The sequence below is a fragment of the Chrysemys picta genome, chromosome 4 (genome assembly GCF_011386835.1).
Source record: "Chrysemys picta bellii isolate R12L10 chromosome 4, ASM1138683v2, whole genome shotgun sequence".
NCBI lineage: Eukaryota > Metazoa > Chordata > Testudines > Emydidae > Chrysemys > Chrysemys picta.
This window is the reverse complement of record NC_088794.1, coordinates 59,012,225-59,030,916: the sequence shown is the minus strand read 5'-3', so window position 1 is coordinate 59,030,916 and position 18,692 is coordinate 59,012,225. Positions and strand designations below refer to the sequence as shown.

Sequence of the window (18,692 nt, the reverse complement as noted above, 5' to 3'; positions counted from 1 at the left end):
GCTCCTGTCGGATTATCTCTGCCTCACCCCATCTCAGCCGGCTGGGGCCTGAGTGCAGTATTCTTCAGCATCTTCCCTCTGCACCCCTATGCCATTTCCCTGCCTCAGGGATGGAGCTGTGAGCTTCCCCTGCAGTGTCCCTCGTCACCCTCCCGTAACCTCCCTCCTCTGGGAATTGTGACCTGCAAACCTGTCCCTCACACTATCCCACTGCCTTTGGGACTGACCTGGGGCCTTTAAACCACACACACATACACCCCCTCACACACACGCTACCCCATGGAATTACCTGGGGCTTTACAGCCTAGCTGCTTTGTGCCTTGCTCTGTTTGTTCCCCTGGGAATTGACCTGTGATAGGACATCCAAGTAATGTGCATCCCTGTAACTATCTGGCTACCCTTAAGAATCGCTTGTCATTCTGAATACCTCAACCTAGTCCAGCCTCTTCTTCATTCCCTAGAAATTAATCTGTGCAAGCCAGTGTTTGGGGCGGTTGGTGGCATAAGAGCCGCATGGAGTTGCAGGCTGCTCCCCGGGCAATGATCTTACTTATTAACCTGTCAGAAGCTGGTGCATTGCCTTTGCCAATTGACCATCTTCAAAGTCTCACCTAGGATTCCAGATAAATTTGGAATGAAAGAAAGAAACAAACAAACAAACACCATTTTATCTTCAGTATTGCCAAGCATTCAAAAATTGAGCTAGTCTCTTCTTCTCCCTGCAAAAACCATCAGATTACCTTTTAAATCATGAGATTAAAAGTAAGCAAATTTAGGGGGGGGGGGGTTGTTTTCTAGTTTCTGAGCCTTTGAGGTTCACTTTTCCAAGCTTGTCCAACAGCCAGGAGGGCTAGAAGCTTGATAGATAGATTAGATTAGATATATATGAAAGCCCAGATTATCATGTACTCACATTCCTCCGGGCACTGGTGCTTTAAAGAAAAACCAACACTCACAAGTGTTAGCAATGCTGAATCATGTTAAAAAAAAATTAAGACCCTAGAATTATACAGAGAGGTTCGGGATACACTTGGAAGAGTTAGCAATGCTGTGGCTCTCTGGTCAGTAGATAGCCATGTAATCTGATGCCTTGGTCTAGGTTGTTTTATTTGGTTCTTTTGCTGATTTGCAGGGGTTTTATACCACGTCTTTAGCCTTGGCCTATGCACAGATTAAAGGTTATAGGCCTGAAAGGCTCTTCCTGGTTTACCCCTCTAGTAGTATCTGAGCAACACCCTGGTACTTTTACGATAAGCAAATGGCAATAGCTAAATCTGCATTTTGAGGGAGGACTCACTGCAGATAGGCCAAGGCTAGATTTTGTATTGAACATGCCTCAGCAGCTGCTTTATGGGCACATAGCCTGCACTGAGGCCACCTACAAACCAGGTCACTTGGGCACCAGTTTATTTTTAGCTGATACTTAAATACCGCTGATATTTCTGATTAAATAAAGTACTCAAGTCTCTGGAGGTTTGTTCAGCAATTTACTTCAAAGTGGCCCAGTTTTCGCTTGTATCTGAACCACTGCCATCTGCTGGCCACAAGGTAGAACCGCTGGTGCCCATGAGTGACCTGAAAAACCCCCTCAGGCTTCTTCCTGTTATGTAACTGGAGTTTTTGATATAGGCTAGTTTTCTCTCTTTAATATCTAGCTCAGTGCAGCATGAAGAGAGCAAAGCAGGGCTCAGAAGGATCAGAAAAAGCAAAAGCCACGGTCTAAATAACAACATTGACTTACCCATATTACGCACATCATCTAGGATATTATACATTTAACAGCTTTAAGCTTCACACCATAAAGCGCAATGAAGCTGTTTGCAAAGCTGCTCTGGTTTAAATTTGCAGTCAAACTGCTGCCGGGGGAGGGTGGAATTTGCATGTAATGGCTTTGTTTATTTTAAACACACACACACCCGAAAAAAAACCACCCTGGAGAAAACTTTGGCTGTAGCACTCTGGAGTTGTGTAATTCTGTCGCTGCTGGACCACTCCCTAGGTCTTAAAGTGCTGCCATAAACAGGTCGTGGGAGCAATACAAAGTCCTCCATTGCGGGAGTCTAGAGCTCCATAGTACCATGCGCAATAATGTAATGAAGGCCCTGATTCTGCAATTCAGGACAAAGGGCTGATCCAAAGTGCTACTGTTTTTTAAAGTCCCATTTTAAAATTAATTTTAACTTCTAAACCAATGAACCGTTTTACTTGTAAATTCTCTGAAAATCCATTCTGTACTCCAAGAGTGAGTACTCTGTGATGCTGAGTAAGGTACAGAGTGTTCTTTGTATGTAGCAAAGCAGCTGCATCCCTGCTTGTGGTGCAAAACTCAGCTCACCTTTAACTATGGTCTGGTGAGCAGCACGGCCATAAGACACGACAGATGTACACACAGTTGTGACTATACTGAGAGGAGGATGGGCCAAGGATTAGGTTGCTAGGCTGGGATGTGGGAGACCTGGAGTCAATTCCTTGCTCTACCACAGACGCCCTGGGTGACCTTGGGCACGTCACTTAGGTCCTCAAAGGAATTTAAGCACCTAACTCCCAATTGATATCAATATCTAGGGGAGTGAGGCACCTAAATATCTTTGAGGATCTGGGCCTTTGTCTCTCTGTACCTCAGTTCCCCTCCAGGGACGGGGGATAATAGCACTGCCCTACTTCATAGGGGTGGAGCTGTGTGGAGAAATACATTAAAGATTGTGAGGTGCTCAGAAATGGTGGGAACAGAGGCCTTAGAAAGGGATAGACAGAAGGTCAGTTACATCAGTGGGTCTCAACCAGGGGTACGTAGAAGTCTTCTGAGGGGTACATCAACTCGTCTAGATATTTGTCTAGATATTTGTTTACAACAGCCTACATAAAAAGCACTAGCGAAGTCAGTACAAACTAAAATTTCATAGACAATTATTTGTTTATATGGCTCTGTACACTATACACTGAAATGTAAGTACAATATTTATATTCCAATTGATTTATTTTATAATTATATGGTAAAAATGAGAAAGTCAGCAATTTTCCAGTAAAAATGTGCTTTGACACTTTTGCATGTTTATGTTTGATTTTGTAAGTAAGCAAATAGTTTTTAAGTGAGGTGAAACTTGGGGGGTACGCAAGAAAAATCAGACCCCTGAAAGGGGTACAGTCGTCTGGAAAGGTTGAGAGCTACTGAGTTACATGTTGTGCACACCCCCACCCTCATAATGCTCGGGGATCCTGAAGGAAATGAATAAGGGACTTTGCTTCATTCCTAGCACTACCGCAAAGAAGGGAGGGACCACAGAAGCCATTTCTCTCTCCACTAAGAAAACAGCCAAGAGAGTCTTTCACATGCAAGTTACCAAGCTTCCAGCCGCAGGACTCCATCCGCCACTCAGTGAAACGTGGTACGCTCCAGCATGATGGTTTCAGAACACTGTTTATTGGGAGCAGGACCTCATGGGGTATTGGAAACAGTGTCCCTCGTAGCTAAGGGGCTACGGGATTCACGTCAGTCCCCACTCATCAGGTAGCAAAACCAAGGGACGCTATGGTTGCTAAAAGGTTCATATCAAGTGGCACCTTCCACTGGATCTTAACTGGACCACCTGAGGCTTGTCGTGTAGTTAATACACCTTTCTTGGAAACGTAAGATACATGGAGCAGACACGCAGAGGGGAAACAAACATGAATGCCACATACAGTGAAAGCTGCTCTATGGTAAGTCGTGCTTCCAGTGGATAACCCCCAGCAGAATTTGCTTTGAACTCCACCACGCCACCTGATTTTTGCTGGATCAGGTTCCACTGTGTGTATAAGATACATACACCATAGGCCAAGATCTGTATCTAACTTGAAATACGTCGTACGCTTCAGGTACTCAAGAGAAGCTAGTCTAAAGTCATGACACACAATATAGAGGATGCCAACAGGAGTTTTATAATGAGCCACCGCCTCCTCTCTAGTGCAGAAATATTTTTTCCCGTGCACAAAAAAATAAGAACCATGCCACATGGAGTAACTCTGGAATGGGATGCATGCAATGGACCAAGCAAAACTGATGAGCAGGGTTCAATTCTTGGCTCTCCTGAAGGGGCATGTGCACTGTAGACACATTTGGTGGAGGAAGCGAGGAGTTTAGATAGGGTTGTACCATCCATGTCTCTGCACTGCCTTTCATATAGGATTTGTGGGGAAGGACCTTACAGTCCCACAAAGACAGTAGATCATTCATTGGTTCCGGTTAGGGGGAGGGCCTCCAGACTGGTGGGGATCCAGGATCTTCAGTATTAAGGAGTCCCATCTCTGACTCAGACTGGAGTAGGAATTATGGAACTTCAGGTTAGAGTTAGAGCTCGGGGAGGAAGAGGGACCAAGGAATTTCCCCTCTCTTCGCCCAGCTGCTCCTGCCCCTTTGACAGATGAGCTGGACACTTAAAACTTAGCTACCCCCCTTTTATTGGTAACCAGGGATATGGGGTCTCAGCAGTGCTAGCGTAACAGAATGGCCAGTGTGGTTTGCCAGGCACTGCTGAGTATAACTGGATTGGAGTGGACGTAGCCAGTGGCAAGAAGGCCCAGTAGGGGGTCTTCACCTGATTGATATGCCCCACGCCCAGCAGGGCAGCGGGACAATCAGTACTGGAGGAGAGTTTGAGGATAAGAGCACAGAGGGTCGAGACAGACCCTTCAGAGCAGAAGGCCTGTCAGCAGGGGAGCGGCCACTAGGAAGAGAGAGAACTCCAGAAGGTTGCTGGTGGCTGAACCATTTTGCTGGTCCAAGTCTTTCTTTGTGGGGCCCGTCATCAACTCTTCCGTCTCTCTGGCACCTGTGTGCAGAAAGGAAGGAAACCTGGAGTCAAAGCTGAAGCCACAGGCAAAGGGACCGTTTCACCCTGCTCCCTCTGTGACATGCTGCCACATGGGCAAGGATAATGCATAGTGCAGGACAGCAGCACAGAGCTCCTCAGAAGGCAAAAGACAGCTTGTGACTCTGCTCGTGAGTTAGTGGGGAACCGGCCAAATCCATGCTCATGCTTCATGAACCAGGCAGCTCAGACAGTCCCTGATAATGTTAGGGGACACAGTGCAGGAGAAGGTGTGGGGAAGGGGGTCGGTGCTGTGTGGGGAAGGAGTTTGAGGGCCAGTTTGCTATTGTTTCCTGCTAAGTGCATTTATGTTTCTTAGGGGTTGCCTATGTCCTTTACGTCCAAGACTCACTCCACAGCTGCCTTACCTGACAGGGAGGACTGGACAGCAAGGCGGTGCCCCGCTGCGGCCTTGGAAGGTGGTAATAAGTGCAGGAGGGAGATCACTTTAGCAGTGGCAGGTGCTGGCTTTAGGGCAGGTGGGGGCTGCTTGGTATCTTCCAAGCTTAGATCGGTTTCTGGAGTTGTAAGGCTGAAGGATGGAGGTGGCTCTGAGGAGAGGGCTGCCTCAGGTCTCACAGAGGCTGCATCGTACTCCTTCAAGTCTCCCTCCATTTCTGGGGAGGCAGTCGGGCTGAGGGTCGACTCCGGGTCTAGAAAGAGCACAGCCTCCGTGGTCACCAATGGGGCACCAGTCTCCTCCGAGTCCACTTGCATTTCTGGAGATGTTTTAAGGTTTAGGTCTGAGGTGGGCTCTAAGGAGGATGTTGGCCCAGTGGCCGTGGTGGGGTTGGGCCTTGCTGTTTGGGTGGGTGGCGGGCTTGTGGTGGTGGTGGGTGGTGGGCTTGTGGTCGTGGTGGGGTTCGGCCTTGTTGTGGCGGTGGTGGGTGCTGGCCCTAAAGTAGTGGTGGTGGTTGGGCTTGTGGTAGTGGGTGCAGGCCTCGTGGTGGTGGGTGTCAGCCTTTTTTTCACGGTGGTGGGTGCTGGCCTTATCGTAGTGGTAGTAGTCGGGCTCGTGGTAGTGGTGGCTGTTGCGAGAGCTGGCCTAGTGGTGAGGTTTGGCCTTGTTGTCCTAGAGGATGGAAAGGCCTCTTCTGAGTCTATACTGGGTTCTGATGAGAGACAAAGAGGGCTGTGGGTTACCACCAGCTTCACTCGGAGCCCAACGGAGCCCCAGCCCCCCCGAGCAGTGCCAATGAAAACCAGCAAAGGAGAGCTGGAGAACGCAGGGACAGGCACTTTCACTGGGCTCTCAGGGAAACACCCGCTTCTCTCTGCCCCTTGGTGAGAATTGAGCTTAGCAGGTAGCCCACCAGATGCAGGGACATCCTTTTTTCTGGGCAGGTCCCAAGATTTCGTTTGTTTTCAGACCTGATGTGGGAAAATGCTACCCCTCTGGAATGGTATTTCCTGGCAGCAGGGGCCCAGGTGGTTGCTAATGGGATAGGAAGCCTTTCCCATCTGTCACCAGCACGAACACGGCCCAGGTTGGAGGACAGTGAGTCTTTCCTGTCTTCTGGTGGCTGAACAGTGGAACGAGCTGGGGGAGCTCCCAGTGGGCAGAGCTACCACCACGCATTGGTGTCTGCAGCAGAGATGCCAAGGACTACATGGGCTGCAGAATGTGAAAATGACCTACCCCAGCAGAGGGTAGGGGGGGTCCCGTCAGATCAGGATGAGGCCCATTGGCAAGGCAGCATGTGTGAGGTAAGCTTGCTTTACTGCTGCCTAGGCTATGCCTGCTCTGTAGATAAACACAGGACTCCAGTCCCAGATCTGCCAATCCAGCTCCTTTTTGACAGTACTAATATATACTTACAAAAAGGTTATTCACCTCCGGGGAAAGCCCTAGAATCCTGATCCTGAGACCTGGGAGAACTTTGCCGGCAGGGCTGAGGAAGTGCTGGGATCCCCACATACAGCCAGATTCTGCCCCCTTACTCCTGGAGTAGCACCTCATTCAGAATCTAACCCCACTGCTTTCAGGGGGATTGTCCCATGGGTGGAACCTGCCCCTCCCCGAGTTCTCTGGCCCATCCATGGAGACACTGGTTCCTCCAGTTTCCTTCACGTACCACAGATTGAATTCCTACACGTATAGCCCTCGGGGCACTTGGAGCATGGAGGTCCTTCCTTGTACGGCTTGCGACCCCTTACGTTGCCGCTGGAAGCAGAACATGCAGATGAAAAGAGAACAGCCCATGACAACAGAGGGGACGAATCCCCTCCCCATCTCAAAAAGGAGGGAGATTTTTCATTCAAGTCAGATCTTGCTAAGATATAAATCAAGGGTCACTTGACAAGTGGGGGGAGCTTTGACTGTGCTACTAATGGCACCTGGGCTTATGAACACTGTCTAGAGGCCTGAGTGCCTTTCCATTCACTTCAGCAGCGGTTTGGATCAGGCCCTTAATGTTACAGCTGCTCAAAATAGGACCCCTCAGTTTCCTGAACGTTCAACGTTTTATTTTGCCTTCTTCCGTTAAAATTTCCATGCATATTTCCATAGAGGTCACCAGACTGGGAACACTCTGACCAGCTCTGATAGTTAGCCCTTGCGTTTATACAGCCCCATCAACAGAGGACCTCAAAGCCCGCTATACACATCTGTGAAGTACACTGATGTAAATCATCACAAGGAACTCCATGGAGTCAGTGGCATAACACCAGCCTGAGAGCAGAATCAAGCTCATTTTCTCCATATCACAGCTGGGGAAAATGAGGCACAGAGAAATTAACAGCCAAATTCTCCTCCTAGTGACACTGGTGTAAACCCAGGGTGCTTCCATTGACCTATGTGGAGCAAGTCTAGATTTACAGCCCTGTAACTATGTGGCTTTTCATGACACACCCAAGGACACGTGGTCCATGGCAGCACCGCAGATAAAACCGAGGACTCCTCTGTCCCAGACCTGGGCTGGATTTACAAGACCTGCCTCTCTTTGTTGCCACAGGAAAATGACAACAAAGGGCTTTATTGGGATTGGCTTCCACTCGCTACCTGAAAGCAAGGTAAGCAGAGCCTTGGGGAGGACATTCCTTCTCAGCCTGGGGATGAAGGTTACTGTAAGTAGATGTGACAGGGCCAAGATGGAATCAAAGCAGCCCTTGGGAAGCCTGCACTCACGGGGGATCATAGTTGCAGACCAGCAGGTAGAGGTCAGGTTCCTCGACACCATGCAGGGTTTTACAGAATTGCATCCCACAGCCAACGCGTTCGCTGTTTGCCCAGACCACCTAAAGCAAGGGAGGAAGAGAGAAGGGTTACGTTTGTCAGCACAAGGCAGGAAGAGAACAGCTGGGAGACCATGAGACACCCTGCCTGTGAGAAGAGGTTTAGAAGAATGAGCGTGTATGTCATCTGCAACCAGCATCAGCTCAGTTGTCACCAGGACTTTCTTCCCTGACCTCCAAAGCTAAAGCATGAGCCACTACAGCTTGGGCTAAAGGACCAACTCCCCAAACTAGGAGCTGTAGCAGACTCATGGACTCTGTGCATGAAGGGCACACCATTTCAGAGTTACATCTAAGCAGAGTCAGGCCTGGTTAGTGCTTGGATGAGAGAACACCCCCCCCCCATCAACAATTCTGTCTATCTGGACACAACCCACGTACCCCTGAATTATGGTGCTGTTCATAATCCAGAACTGAAGTTTGGAAGAGGCCCCTGTCTTTATACTAAGACAGATGAAAAGTCCAGATCCAAATACCCTGGAGTAGTGGAGAGCTTGCAAAACATAGAGCTTGCCCTGGATCCTAGTTCTGAGGCCAGAACCCATCTGCTACAGGGACTTGAAAGCCACACCAGGCTTCCTGAGTGACCAAACGGTGCAGCATTAAAATACACAGATGACTTTAAAGACTTTTTTTTTTCCCTGAAGGGAAACTGTTCAGCAGGCCTGTAATGATCACAGCAGCTCATGATGCCCACACAAGTGAGCCATCCATGCCGAATAAGAATCAATTCTATCCTGTCCAACTGAGATTCTTATACTGGGCCCATCACCATGGTATCGCAGCCCCTAAACAATATTTCTATGGTGGGTCAAGTCCCAAGCACAACTCCCTCCCAGGAATCCAGCCCCTCATGCCCTGTAGCCAGATACCTGGGTGTAGTGGCCACACATCTGTCCGACGGTGCACTTGGACGTGGTCAGATTGTAATGCACATGCTCGTTGTACCACTGCTCCAAGGCCACCTCCACGTCCATCTCGTCACTAATGGCAAAGAGGTTCTCACCCCGCCGGCCCCGCTCCTTGTTGTGGCCCCAGATGCACTTCGCTGCATAGGCTTTGGCAAAGGCTTCCAGGTCGGGGGCCCAGCTCTGAAACAAACACAAAGCTGCCACCATCATAAAGCATGAGGCCGGGGTGAGGATTGTCCATCAGGATCGAGTCCCTCATCACATGGCTGAAACCCTCTGACATGCTGAGAGACACACAGCCTGTCCCCTATCCAGTGGGGCCAGAGGTTAGAACCTAGACTCCTGGATTCTGTTCCCAAGCACTGGCGAAGTCTATGGCTCTCCCCAAAGTGACGTTTCTGATTCTTATCATGTTTGTCGGCAGGTCCATATTACATAGCAGGACAAGATCAGAAATGAGGATATTCAAAGCTGAACCCTGCACCCACCAGCACTGGCTCACTTTCAGCAGCTTTCGTGGTGGGTATGTATTATTACAATGGAAGACCAGAGAATTCTGAAATGTGTTTACCACAGAACACCGTCACAAGGGATCACATGGGCATCAAAAGCTTTGGTGGTGCCATAAGATTGCCAGTAATAGGCACAGACTGAATATCCAGCCAGACCACCTTGAGGATCTAGCCAGAGATTGATTCAGGTGGCGCTTGATCTGCAAGGAGGCCATGTTACTGGGATTTGCCATGATGATGATGGAGTCCCCCTTAGGGGTGCAATTGCTGGATTGGAGCCTTAAACTGTTTTAGAATGGGGTTTTCAAAGGAACTCAAGGGCATTAGCTGCTCAAATTCCAGTGGAATTCATTGGAGCTCAGTATCTAACCCCTTTAGGTTCCTTTGAATATACCAGCCTTAGGCAAATGTGAATATAAAATGCTGGTTGTCAATGGGCAGTTCTACAGCAGCTTCTGTCCCTGGATCTCAAAGCACCCCTACACCCAGTTAGGAATTATCCCTGTTTTACCATTGGGGAAACTGAGGCAACGAGCAGCATGGTGACTCATTCAATGTCACCTGGCAACAAGCTGGGAATGGAACCCAGAAGACCTGAGTCCCTTGTTGGAACCACTGACCACAATGAACAGGACAAACTGTGGGACTGCCTGGAGAGAGGGACCCGCCCAGTTCAACAGCTGTTTAAGACCAGAGCGCAGGAGCCAGCACACACATCTGGTAACCCCATCATTTAAACTTGACCGGAGACTCAGTCTGACAGCTGCCTCCCAAGTGATCCCTCCAATGCCCGGACTGACAACAACTCCTTGTCCAGCTGAGCTCCCCTGGGCTCCATATCTTACCTAGCGGCGGTTGCTAGGTAAGAGAGGGAGAAGTTTTTGCACAAGAGAAGCATTAAAGGGAACACTATGAAGCAACTGCTTGGACTTTCATTACATTATTTAAAGGAGGCAGCAGCTTCTCTGAAATCCAACCAGCAGAGATAGCAGGGCAGGTGGGAGGAGAGCCCAGACAGACAAGCCCACTGAAAGATCACGAAAATCAAAAGGGACGGAGCAGCGGGTGAGGAAGGTGGGTTTAGCAGCTGATGGGGGCAGGAGTAGGATGTGATCCAATGGGGAAACCCTCAGTATTTTGCAGGGAAGGTGATTATCTTAGTTGGTGTGAGGATGATTCCTGGTTCACTGATTCCTACGTGTCAAAGCCCAACGGTAGGTGGCAAGGATCAGAGAAGATGCAGTCACTGTTCTATCAAGTTGCTCTCTGCTTACTTATAAGAGGGGCGGCGGCCAGGGGAAGGTGGGGCGGGTCTGATGTGGCTTTGGAAAGAGGGTTGGCTGCAGGTCTTGGTGTGGGGGCTCATTATCCCCTCCCTGTGGCAGAGAGCCGGGTTCCATAAGCAGAGAACTAACCTCTGTGTTATTTGCTTCATTAAAAAAAATAAGGCTTTGGCCTGCGTATGCCCATTGTATAACCATTTCCATGGTAACCAGCTCTGCCGTCCCAAACACAAGCACAGGGTGACTGCAGATGGGCAGTTAGCCACGGGAGTAGGTGAACTCAGAAGCTGAGATCTGGTTCTTCCGAAAGAAAAATGTCCTTGGAAATCCAGATGAGCAATGCAGACACCAGGAGTTTAATCAGAGACTCACGGGATTGTTTTTAAGCTGAACCGTTTACAAAAGTTTACCGTGCCGGGGAAAAACTGCTGCTGCTGGCCATCAGGTCTTTTCAATTCTATAATAGTAAATGTAGCCTGGGTGTATGCATTTCACATCTATTCATGGTAAATTCAGGACAAATGCAAGACTCAGAGTAAACCACAATCAAGATCAATATGTTTTTCAGGACAGGATCTGAGTCAAGGCGGAAAGTGCAACAAAGCAGTCAAATCTGCCTTCAAGCTTTTATTTCAAACAAATAGGATTGAATGTTCTTATTTGTCATATGCCTAAGTCATCATCCCATTTTTACAATAAGCAGCAGCATACTTCATTAAGCCATTTTCAAAATTGCTTCAATGAGTTAAGAGCCTAAGGGCTTGTCCACACGGTGGGTCTGATTTCTAAAGCGCACTGATGTGTTGAGTATTAATTGGTCTGTATATAGGCTCCGCTGGTGTGTGCTAAAGGTTCCCTCATGCACTTTAGTGTTTCAGACAGCACTGTATGGCTGGCTGGCGTATCCGACGATGACATCACAGCATCACACGTTCTCATGTGGCTGTACAGTCCAATCCACGAGGAGCAAGATTGCTAACAGATGTCACAAGAATATGCAGGGTCCCACTGAGGACTTGGCAGGATGCTTGCCCCTTTTTTTGATCCGTTTTTCATGTATGTCTTCCTCAAAGTGTTTACTACCTTCATTGGTAGTTGCTCTCTATTCAGATCTGGCCTTTGCTTTGTGTTTGAAATTATCAATATTTATGTCAATTAAGGTCAGATTCTACTTAATAATGTCTTTGAAGCATTTTCATTGACCACCCTTCTTGTGCTTTCCAAGTTTCAGCTCACTCTAGAAAACTTTTTTTGGGATTCTATCATTACCCAAACAGCACTACATTAAAGTGCACCAGCAGGGTCAATTCATGTGCAACACACTAATGTGATTTAGAAATCACACCCCAGTAGAGCACATTACCTCACTGTGTAGGCAAGCCCTAAGCCTCATTTAAAAAAAAATGAATTAAGCACTTAGGAGGCTAAGTCCCTTTGACTTTCAGTGAGATTTAGGCTAGGTCTACACTACCCGCCTGAATCGGCGGGTAGAAATCGACCTCTCAGGGATCGATTTATCGCGTCCCGTGGGGACGCGACAATCGATCCCCGAATCGACGCTCTTACTCCACCAGCGGAGGTGGGAGTAAGCGCCGTCGACGGGAAGCCGCGGAGGTCGATTTTGCCGCCGTCCTCACAGCGGGGTAAGTCGGCTGCGATACGTCGAATTCAGCTACGCTATTCACGTAGCTGAATTTGCGTATCTTAAATTGACTCCCCCCTGTAGTGTAGATGTAGCCTCAGACTCCTAAGTCCCTTTTGAAAATGGGATCTAGGTGCTTTTTAAAAATTTCACCCCTGAACTAAAATAGTGTCAAATTAACTTGGGTTTTGTCTACACAAACAAGTTTAGTTAAATCAGTGCAAACTGTGTGTGCTGGCAAGGCCTAAAATAATCAAGTCATGATTAGAGCTGGGGGCAGAAGGGGATGGTTTTCTTGTCCTGAGATATTGAAAATGTTTCCCATCCTGAAAATAGGATGAAAAATCAAAATCTCAACAATTTTCACACACCAAAAATCCTCCCAAAAAAATTGGTTTGGGTCAATCGAACCATTTCGTTTTTATAATTTTGAAACATTTTGTTTCAATTTTGACTTTTTAAAAATTCTCTTTTAACTTGAAATTTACTAAAATTTCAAAATGAAAATTTGAAAAAAAATGAAAACCTCCTCCTCCCTCCCCCTCCAAATATTTTGGCATCACGAGAGTCATCAAAATTGACCCTGTTTTGTGAACAGTTCTGGTTTTGACAAATAGACATTTTTCAGTGCTCATCAAAAAATCCCCGACCGACTGTAGTCATGATAAAGAACTAGCTGCAAATTTGTCTTTAGCCAAAGGGGTAATGCAGTCCAAATATCAACACCTTGCACTTTCTGTAGCACTTTCCCTCTTCAAAACACTTTACAAATATAGTAATTCATCAGATGTGGAGAAACATCTTACTCAAATCAAGGGCTCTAATACAAGAAGCAGCATTCTCTTATGGTTAGAGCAGGGACCGAAAGAATGAGCCTCTATTTGTAGCTTAGACCGACACACTATATGACCTTGGGCATATTGCTTCTTCATGCGTCAGATTTTCCCATCTATAAAATGGGGATATTACTGTTTCGCCAGACCTACTCTGCAGGGGTGTTGTGAGAAGGAACATACACGAGCACCTTGGATGAAAGATGGCTAGTATTAAGATACCTATACAGCCAAAATCAATGGTTGAGGTTCAATTTTATATTCCATTCTATAGACAAAAGAATCTATCAGTAATCACAAGTGCAACACTAAGAATTGTTCTCCGAGCTCAGCTGGGATTTCATCACTCTGGCTGGTGAATTTAAGTTTTGGTTATTTGTTCATTGCAAATTTGTTTACTACAGCCATGACATTTACTGTACATGGTGTGTAGCTCGGTTATTGCTACATGAGGGAAAAAGAAAATTTTTTACACTGGATCTCCAGCTAGAGTCAATCACATTTATGAACTTAAACTTTCAAAGTACATTTCATAACAAAGGTTGCTCTTATTTTAAGAAGAAATGTAGGAGACCCTCAGCTATTCAATAAGATACAGGATTCCTATCATACTGGAGACCTCCAGATATCCCATGTCCTTCTATCATATAGAACAGTGTTTCTCAACCTTTTTTGATACCAGGGACTGGCTTGCTGCCTTAATGAACTATCAGAGGGGTAGCCGTGTTAGTCTGAATCTGTAAAAAGCAACAGAGGGTCCTGTGGCACCTTTGAGACTAACAGAAGTATTGGGAGCATAAGCTTTCGTGGGTAAGAACCTCACTTCTTCAGATGCAAGTTAATGAACTATGTGAGGGAAATCTCAGGGACTGGCACCAGTTCACGGACTGGTCACTGAGAAACACTGACATAGAAGACCCCAGATATCCCACTGCAATCAGACCCTGGGTTTCCCATGGGACACTTACCATTTTCAGCATGTCTGCAGCACGAGGGGAGACCTGGGAGCGGTAGTGGTTGTGCATCGCCACGATCAACCTCTGTTCATCATCTGTAAGGGACCAGCTCAGCTCCACAGCTGAGAGCAATAGGAGAAGGGGAGGAAGCCCAGAGCTCAGCATTGTGGCAGTCGGTCTCTGGCTTTAGCAGCCCACGCCTCTGGCAGATAGATTTAAAGCACTTCCCAAAACAAGGAACACCCAAAGTTTGAGATTAGGGGAGGAAATTTATCTCGTTATTATAATACATTTCAGAGCCACAGGGAACACACCCATGTAATGTCACTGATGAAAAAGGAATGTTGCTTAAGGGGCCAATGAGTGAACAATGCCCACTCCCGGAGAGCTAGCATGTGTGTGAAATCCTGGTATTAATTTTTTCCACAATCGAAGGAGCGCCGTTTTGGGGCCCTGCTACTGCTGTAATTTCAGATTTAAACATTAATATAACCCTTTGTGATGTCCTATAATTACTTATTGCATTGGTCCCAAACTGGGGTTCGTGAACCCCTGGGGGTTCACGAAGTGTTACAGGGGGTTCTTGGGAAAAAATTCCCTAATGGCGGACAGAGCTGTCCATAGGGACCCCAGGCAGCACAGGGCAAGCAGCCCGGAGCCTCTAGACTTCCAAGAGCTAAGCAGATCAAAGCAAGCATATCTATCACACTGAGGAGATTTAAACTTCAAAACTCCTTATAAGAAATGGAAAGGGAGGTGGATTTTTTTTTTCTGTTTTTAAAATAAATAAGCAGCAAGTATTGTTTTTAAAATTATTATGAAGAACTAATTTGAGCTTTGGTGTAACATGTGTTGTTTGCCTGGACTGCTCAAGTCCTGAATGCTTGTGTAGGAGGAACACTTTGAGTTGGCTTCTTAAATACCTTTATGCTGTTTCATATCTGATACTCCTTGATGAAACATAGGAGCCTTGTCTTATAACGGCTTTTTCAAAGTGATACAAGCTACGAAAGTGAGATCTTGGAAGAGTGTTGCCATTTTCATAATGTAATAAAAATACTGTAATGATAAATAATAATTAATAATACATTGTGTGTAATAAGCACGTCATAAAAACACATTTTATATTTTCAAGATCACTTCTTTTTTATAATTTATACTCAGGTAAAGGAGAAAATCCCTGGAAATATTCATTTTTAGGAGGGGGTTCGTGAGACTTGACATTTTAGTGAAAGGGGTTTACAGGTTATTAAAGTTAGGGAACCACTGACTTATTGTGATCGGTGTCGGTCCACCTACCCGCTAGGGGGCGGTGGGGAGCTACGACGTCACTGGCCGGCCTGGGTCACGCCTCTGCCACTGGGGAATTAGCGGCGGGAAGGACGCAAGCCAGTGTCTGTAGCGCGCCCCTCAGGCAAGGGAGCGCCGGCAAAGGTCCCGGAGTGGGTCGACCGGGTAGGGGAACGCAGGCCCACCCTACACCACTGCGTTCCAGCCCAGGGCCCTGACAGTGGCAGAACGAGGGTCCTGCCACTGGGTCAGCGGGGTCCTCCCGCTACATAGACTCACCACTGCGCAGCTCTGTCCTGGGCTAATTCCTACCCGATTGCTCGTCCGAATCCCTCTGGTTCCGTCAGTGCGTCGGGGTAGTCCGCTGTTGGCAGCTCCAGCTCCCCCTCGGGCTCAGGCTCCTCCAGCTCCTCCCAGTACTCGGCTGTTGGCAGCTCCAGCTCCCCCTCCGGCTCCTCCAGTCCCTCTGGGTACTCAGCAGCGGGCAGTCCTGGCAGCCCCAGTCCTTCCTCCAGATGAGGTTCCCACTGGTCCAGGGCCTCCCCTGGCGTGGCAGCAGAGTCTGAAGGGAGCAGCCCGTGGTCTGCATCTGCCTCCCTTCCTGGTGCTGCCCTGATTGAGCTAAGGGCCCCAGCCTTTATATTTCCTGTTCCACCCCTCCCCTTCCGGGGGGTGGAGCGAGCTTGGCCTGGCCCCGCCCACTCAGGCTGAGAGAGCGGCCCTTTACCCTCAGGTTCGGAGGGCAGCCACCCTGGCTCCCTTCACTTATGTAATTACTCCCTCCCCTTTCCTTCTAGAGCATCCCCAAATGTTTTCCAAACTTTAACACAGACTAGACACAGGGATCATTTCACCTGCCATTAAAATGTAGCCACCTCGGAGGCAGAACATGGCAGCTGTTTAACAACAAGCAGCGACTCTAGACATGCAGGAATTGTAATTCTAGATCAGATCGGGGTCCCGGACATCTTGTCCATTATCACGTCTTGGAGCGGCCAGCACCCGAGGAAGGTGCAGTGGGCAGTTATGGAATAACCTTCCCCACAGAAAGTTTCTTCCTGACCCTCATCAGATAAATGTATACCCTTAAGGAGGAGAGCTTATAGCCCTTCCCAAAATTTTTGGGTTGGATAGGAAGTGAGAAAAACCTTATGAAACTGCATAAGGAGGGATATTAAGGGAAAGTAGTAATAGCTCCATGTCTTTCATCACAAATGTCTTTCATTTTGACAGGTTTCCTTGTCACGCATCATGGCATTGTACCAATCAGAACTCTGCCCCACCTTTTGCCCCACCCCCTTTTTGGCCCTATGGTTTTGGAAGTCCCTCCTACTCTTTCTGTCCTTTCCAGGACCCCTGGGTATCATTTTTGGAGACGTGCTGTCAGCCATTTTGAAAAGAATGGGGTGTTTTTTCAAACGTATTTAATTTTTCCTTACTGGAAGCAGTATAAATAAAGAATGTATGTCCTTTCCTCATTTTAAGAGGGAAATTTGCCTTTTTACGCAGTGAGTGCTATTTTACATACAGTTGACAAAACAACTGCAGAATTTTAATAACAGAGGAGTTAAAGGAGAATTGTTAATATATATCCATTTACACACACACACACACACACACACACACGTATGTATGTTACCTCCCACCCACCCCCTTTTTTCCTACCCTGAACACAGAAATGCCAACCTTGCTCTGGGACATTTAGGGATGTTTATGAAAAAAAAGTAGGAAGGCATTAGGGAAGTTATTTGGACCTCTCTCTCTTCCATCCCCTCCTGTCCCTGTCTATGGCCAAGGGGGGAGGCCTGGATCCACCACCCAAGCCACAGGCTGTGAGTTATGCTCTGACTGCCCCACGTGGCCTCTCCTGGTGCGCTCTAGGTGCTGAAGCTTGTGCTTTGGGTGGGGTATCCAGCAGCACCCCAATCCATTCAGAATGGCTTGTCTACTAGTAACAATGATTTTTTTTGGCAGAGTCAGCTGCAGCTGTTGGCAAATTTTAAACTGATCAAGGACAGCTTCTCAACTCCAGGATCCCACCTACAGTTGTTCTTTTTGGAACCAACATTGGTAGCACTGAGATGCTGCAAAACAAGCACCAAGCTCCCACCCCTCTGCTGACAAGCTTGTCTCCTGCAGGCCCCATTAGGTAAGCGTGTGAGGAATGCGGCTTTCTTGTATTCAAATGTTTCAATATAGAAATGTATTGTGCAGCTCCAATAAACCTATGGATCATTAGGAACAAATAATTTTCTTACATAATGTATGAGATATAAAACACACAATAGGGTTTGTGGATCTGATCCGACTTCAGTGGGTTCTGGATCAGGCCGAATGGCTACCGTTTCCAAAAGAAAATAAGGGTGTTAGGTACCCTGATCCCACTGAAAATCAACAGGAGTTGGGCATCTAACTCCTTGGGCTCCTTTGAAAATACAGCCACTGGGTAACATTTTCAAAAGTGCTTAAGTGACTTAGGAGCCTAAATCCAATTTTCAAAAGCTACTTTGCTTTTACTGATATAGCTATGCTGGCTGATTTTTTGCTGACACCGATATACCAGTAACAGCCCTCGTGTGGATACAGTTATACTAATATCATGTGCCTTATATTGGTATAGCTTACCTGAGTTCTCAAACAGGAATAAGCTACACTAGTATAATCATTTTTCTACCCATAACCACACCTACACTAGGGGTGGGGTTTGCCACTTTAACTATAGTAATACAGGTAAAGCAGCAAAGCTTTAAGTGCAGACAAGACTTTAGGAGACTAAATCACTTTTGCAATTGAGATTTAGGCTCAAATCACTTACACATTTTTGAAAATTTTACCTATGTGTAAAGACATATTATCAGACTGTCAGATATTTAATGCCGTATGCTGACTGTCGTCAACCTAGCCAGCATATGCAGATCTCTATTATACCCTCCTCCACCACTTCTGCCACCATAGCATAGGCACAGACTCCATGAAAAAAAATGGTGGGTGCTGAGCACCCACCAGCAGCCACGCGGATCAGCGCCTCCCACCCTCCGGCAGCCCCGCCGATCAGCGCCTTCCCCTCCCTCCCAGCACCTCCCTCCCACCGTGATCAGCTGTTCCGCGGCATGCAGGAGGTTCTGGAGGGGAGGAGAGGGGAGGAGCGGGAAGAGGTGGAGCAGAGGCAGACCAGGGGCAGGAA

The 18,692-nt window shown here is 47.4% G+C and overlaps 1 protein-coding gene across 2 annotated transcripts; it reads right to left on the bottom strand.

The window, feature by feature from the left end:
- Positions 1 to 784: 784 nt before the first annotated feature.
- PI16 (peptidase inhibitor 16) lies at positions 785 to 18,691 on the bottom strand. 2 transcript variants are annotated; one of them, XM_065595049.1, is made up of 8 exons: positions 15,788 to 18,691; positions 15,142 to 15,277; positions 14,231 to 14,441; positions 8,954 to 9,172; positions 7,975 to 8,084; positions 6,923 to 7,011; positions 5,216 to 5,959; positions 785 to 4,808 (listed from the first exon to the last, which is right to left on the bottom strand). In XM_065595049.1, the coding sequence occupies exons 3-8, from the start codon at positions 14,381 to 14,383 to the stop codon at positions 4,669 to 4,671; spliced, it is 1,455 nt and encodes a 484-aa protein (XP_065451121.1). In that variant the 5' UTR covers positions 14,384 to 14,441; positions 15,142 to 15,277; positions 15,788 to 18,691; the 3' UTR covers positions 785 to 4,668. The 2 variants fall into 2 exon arrangements, with proteins under 2 accessions (XP_065451121.1, XP_065451120.1); XM_065595048.1 differs by having other exon boundaries at positions 14,231 to 15,277.
- Position 18,692: the final 1 nt, after the last annotated feature.

Excerpts from the sequence above, each read along its gene's own strand:
- PI16 (XM_065595048.1), bottom strand. The coding sequence starts at position 14,383 with ATGCTGAGCTCTGGGCTTCCTCCCCTTCTCCTATTGCTCTCAGCTGTG. Across the intron at positions 7,012-7,974 it reads GTCTGCAACTATGATCCCCC|CGGCAACGTAAGGGGTCGCA; the intron begins GTGAGTGCAGGC and ends TTCTGCTTCCAG. Across the intron at positions 4,809-5,215 it reads TGTCCAGTCCTCCCTGTCAG|GTGCCAGAGAGACGGAAGAG; the intron begins GTAAGGCAGCTG and ends TTCTGCACACAG.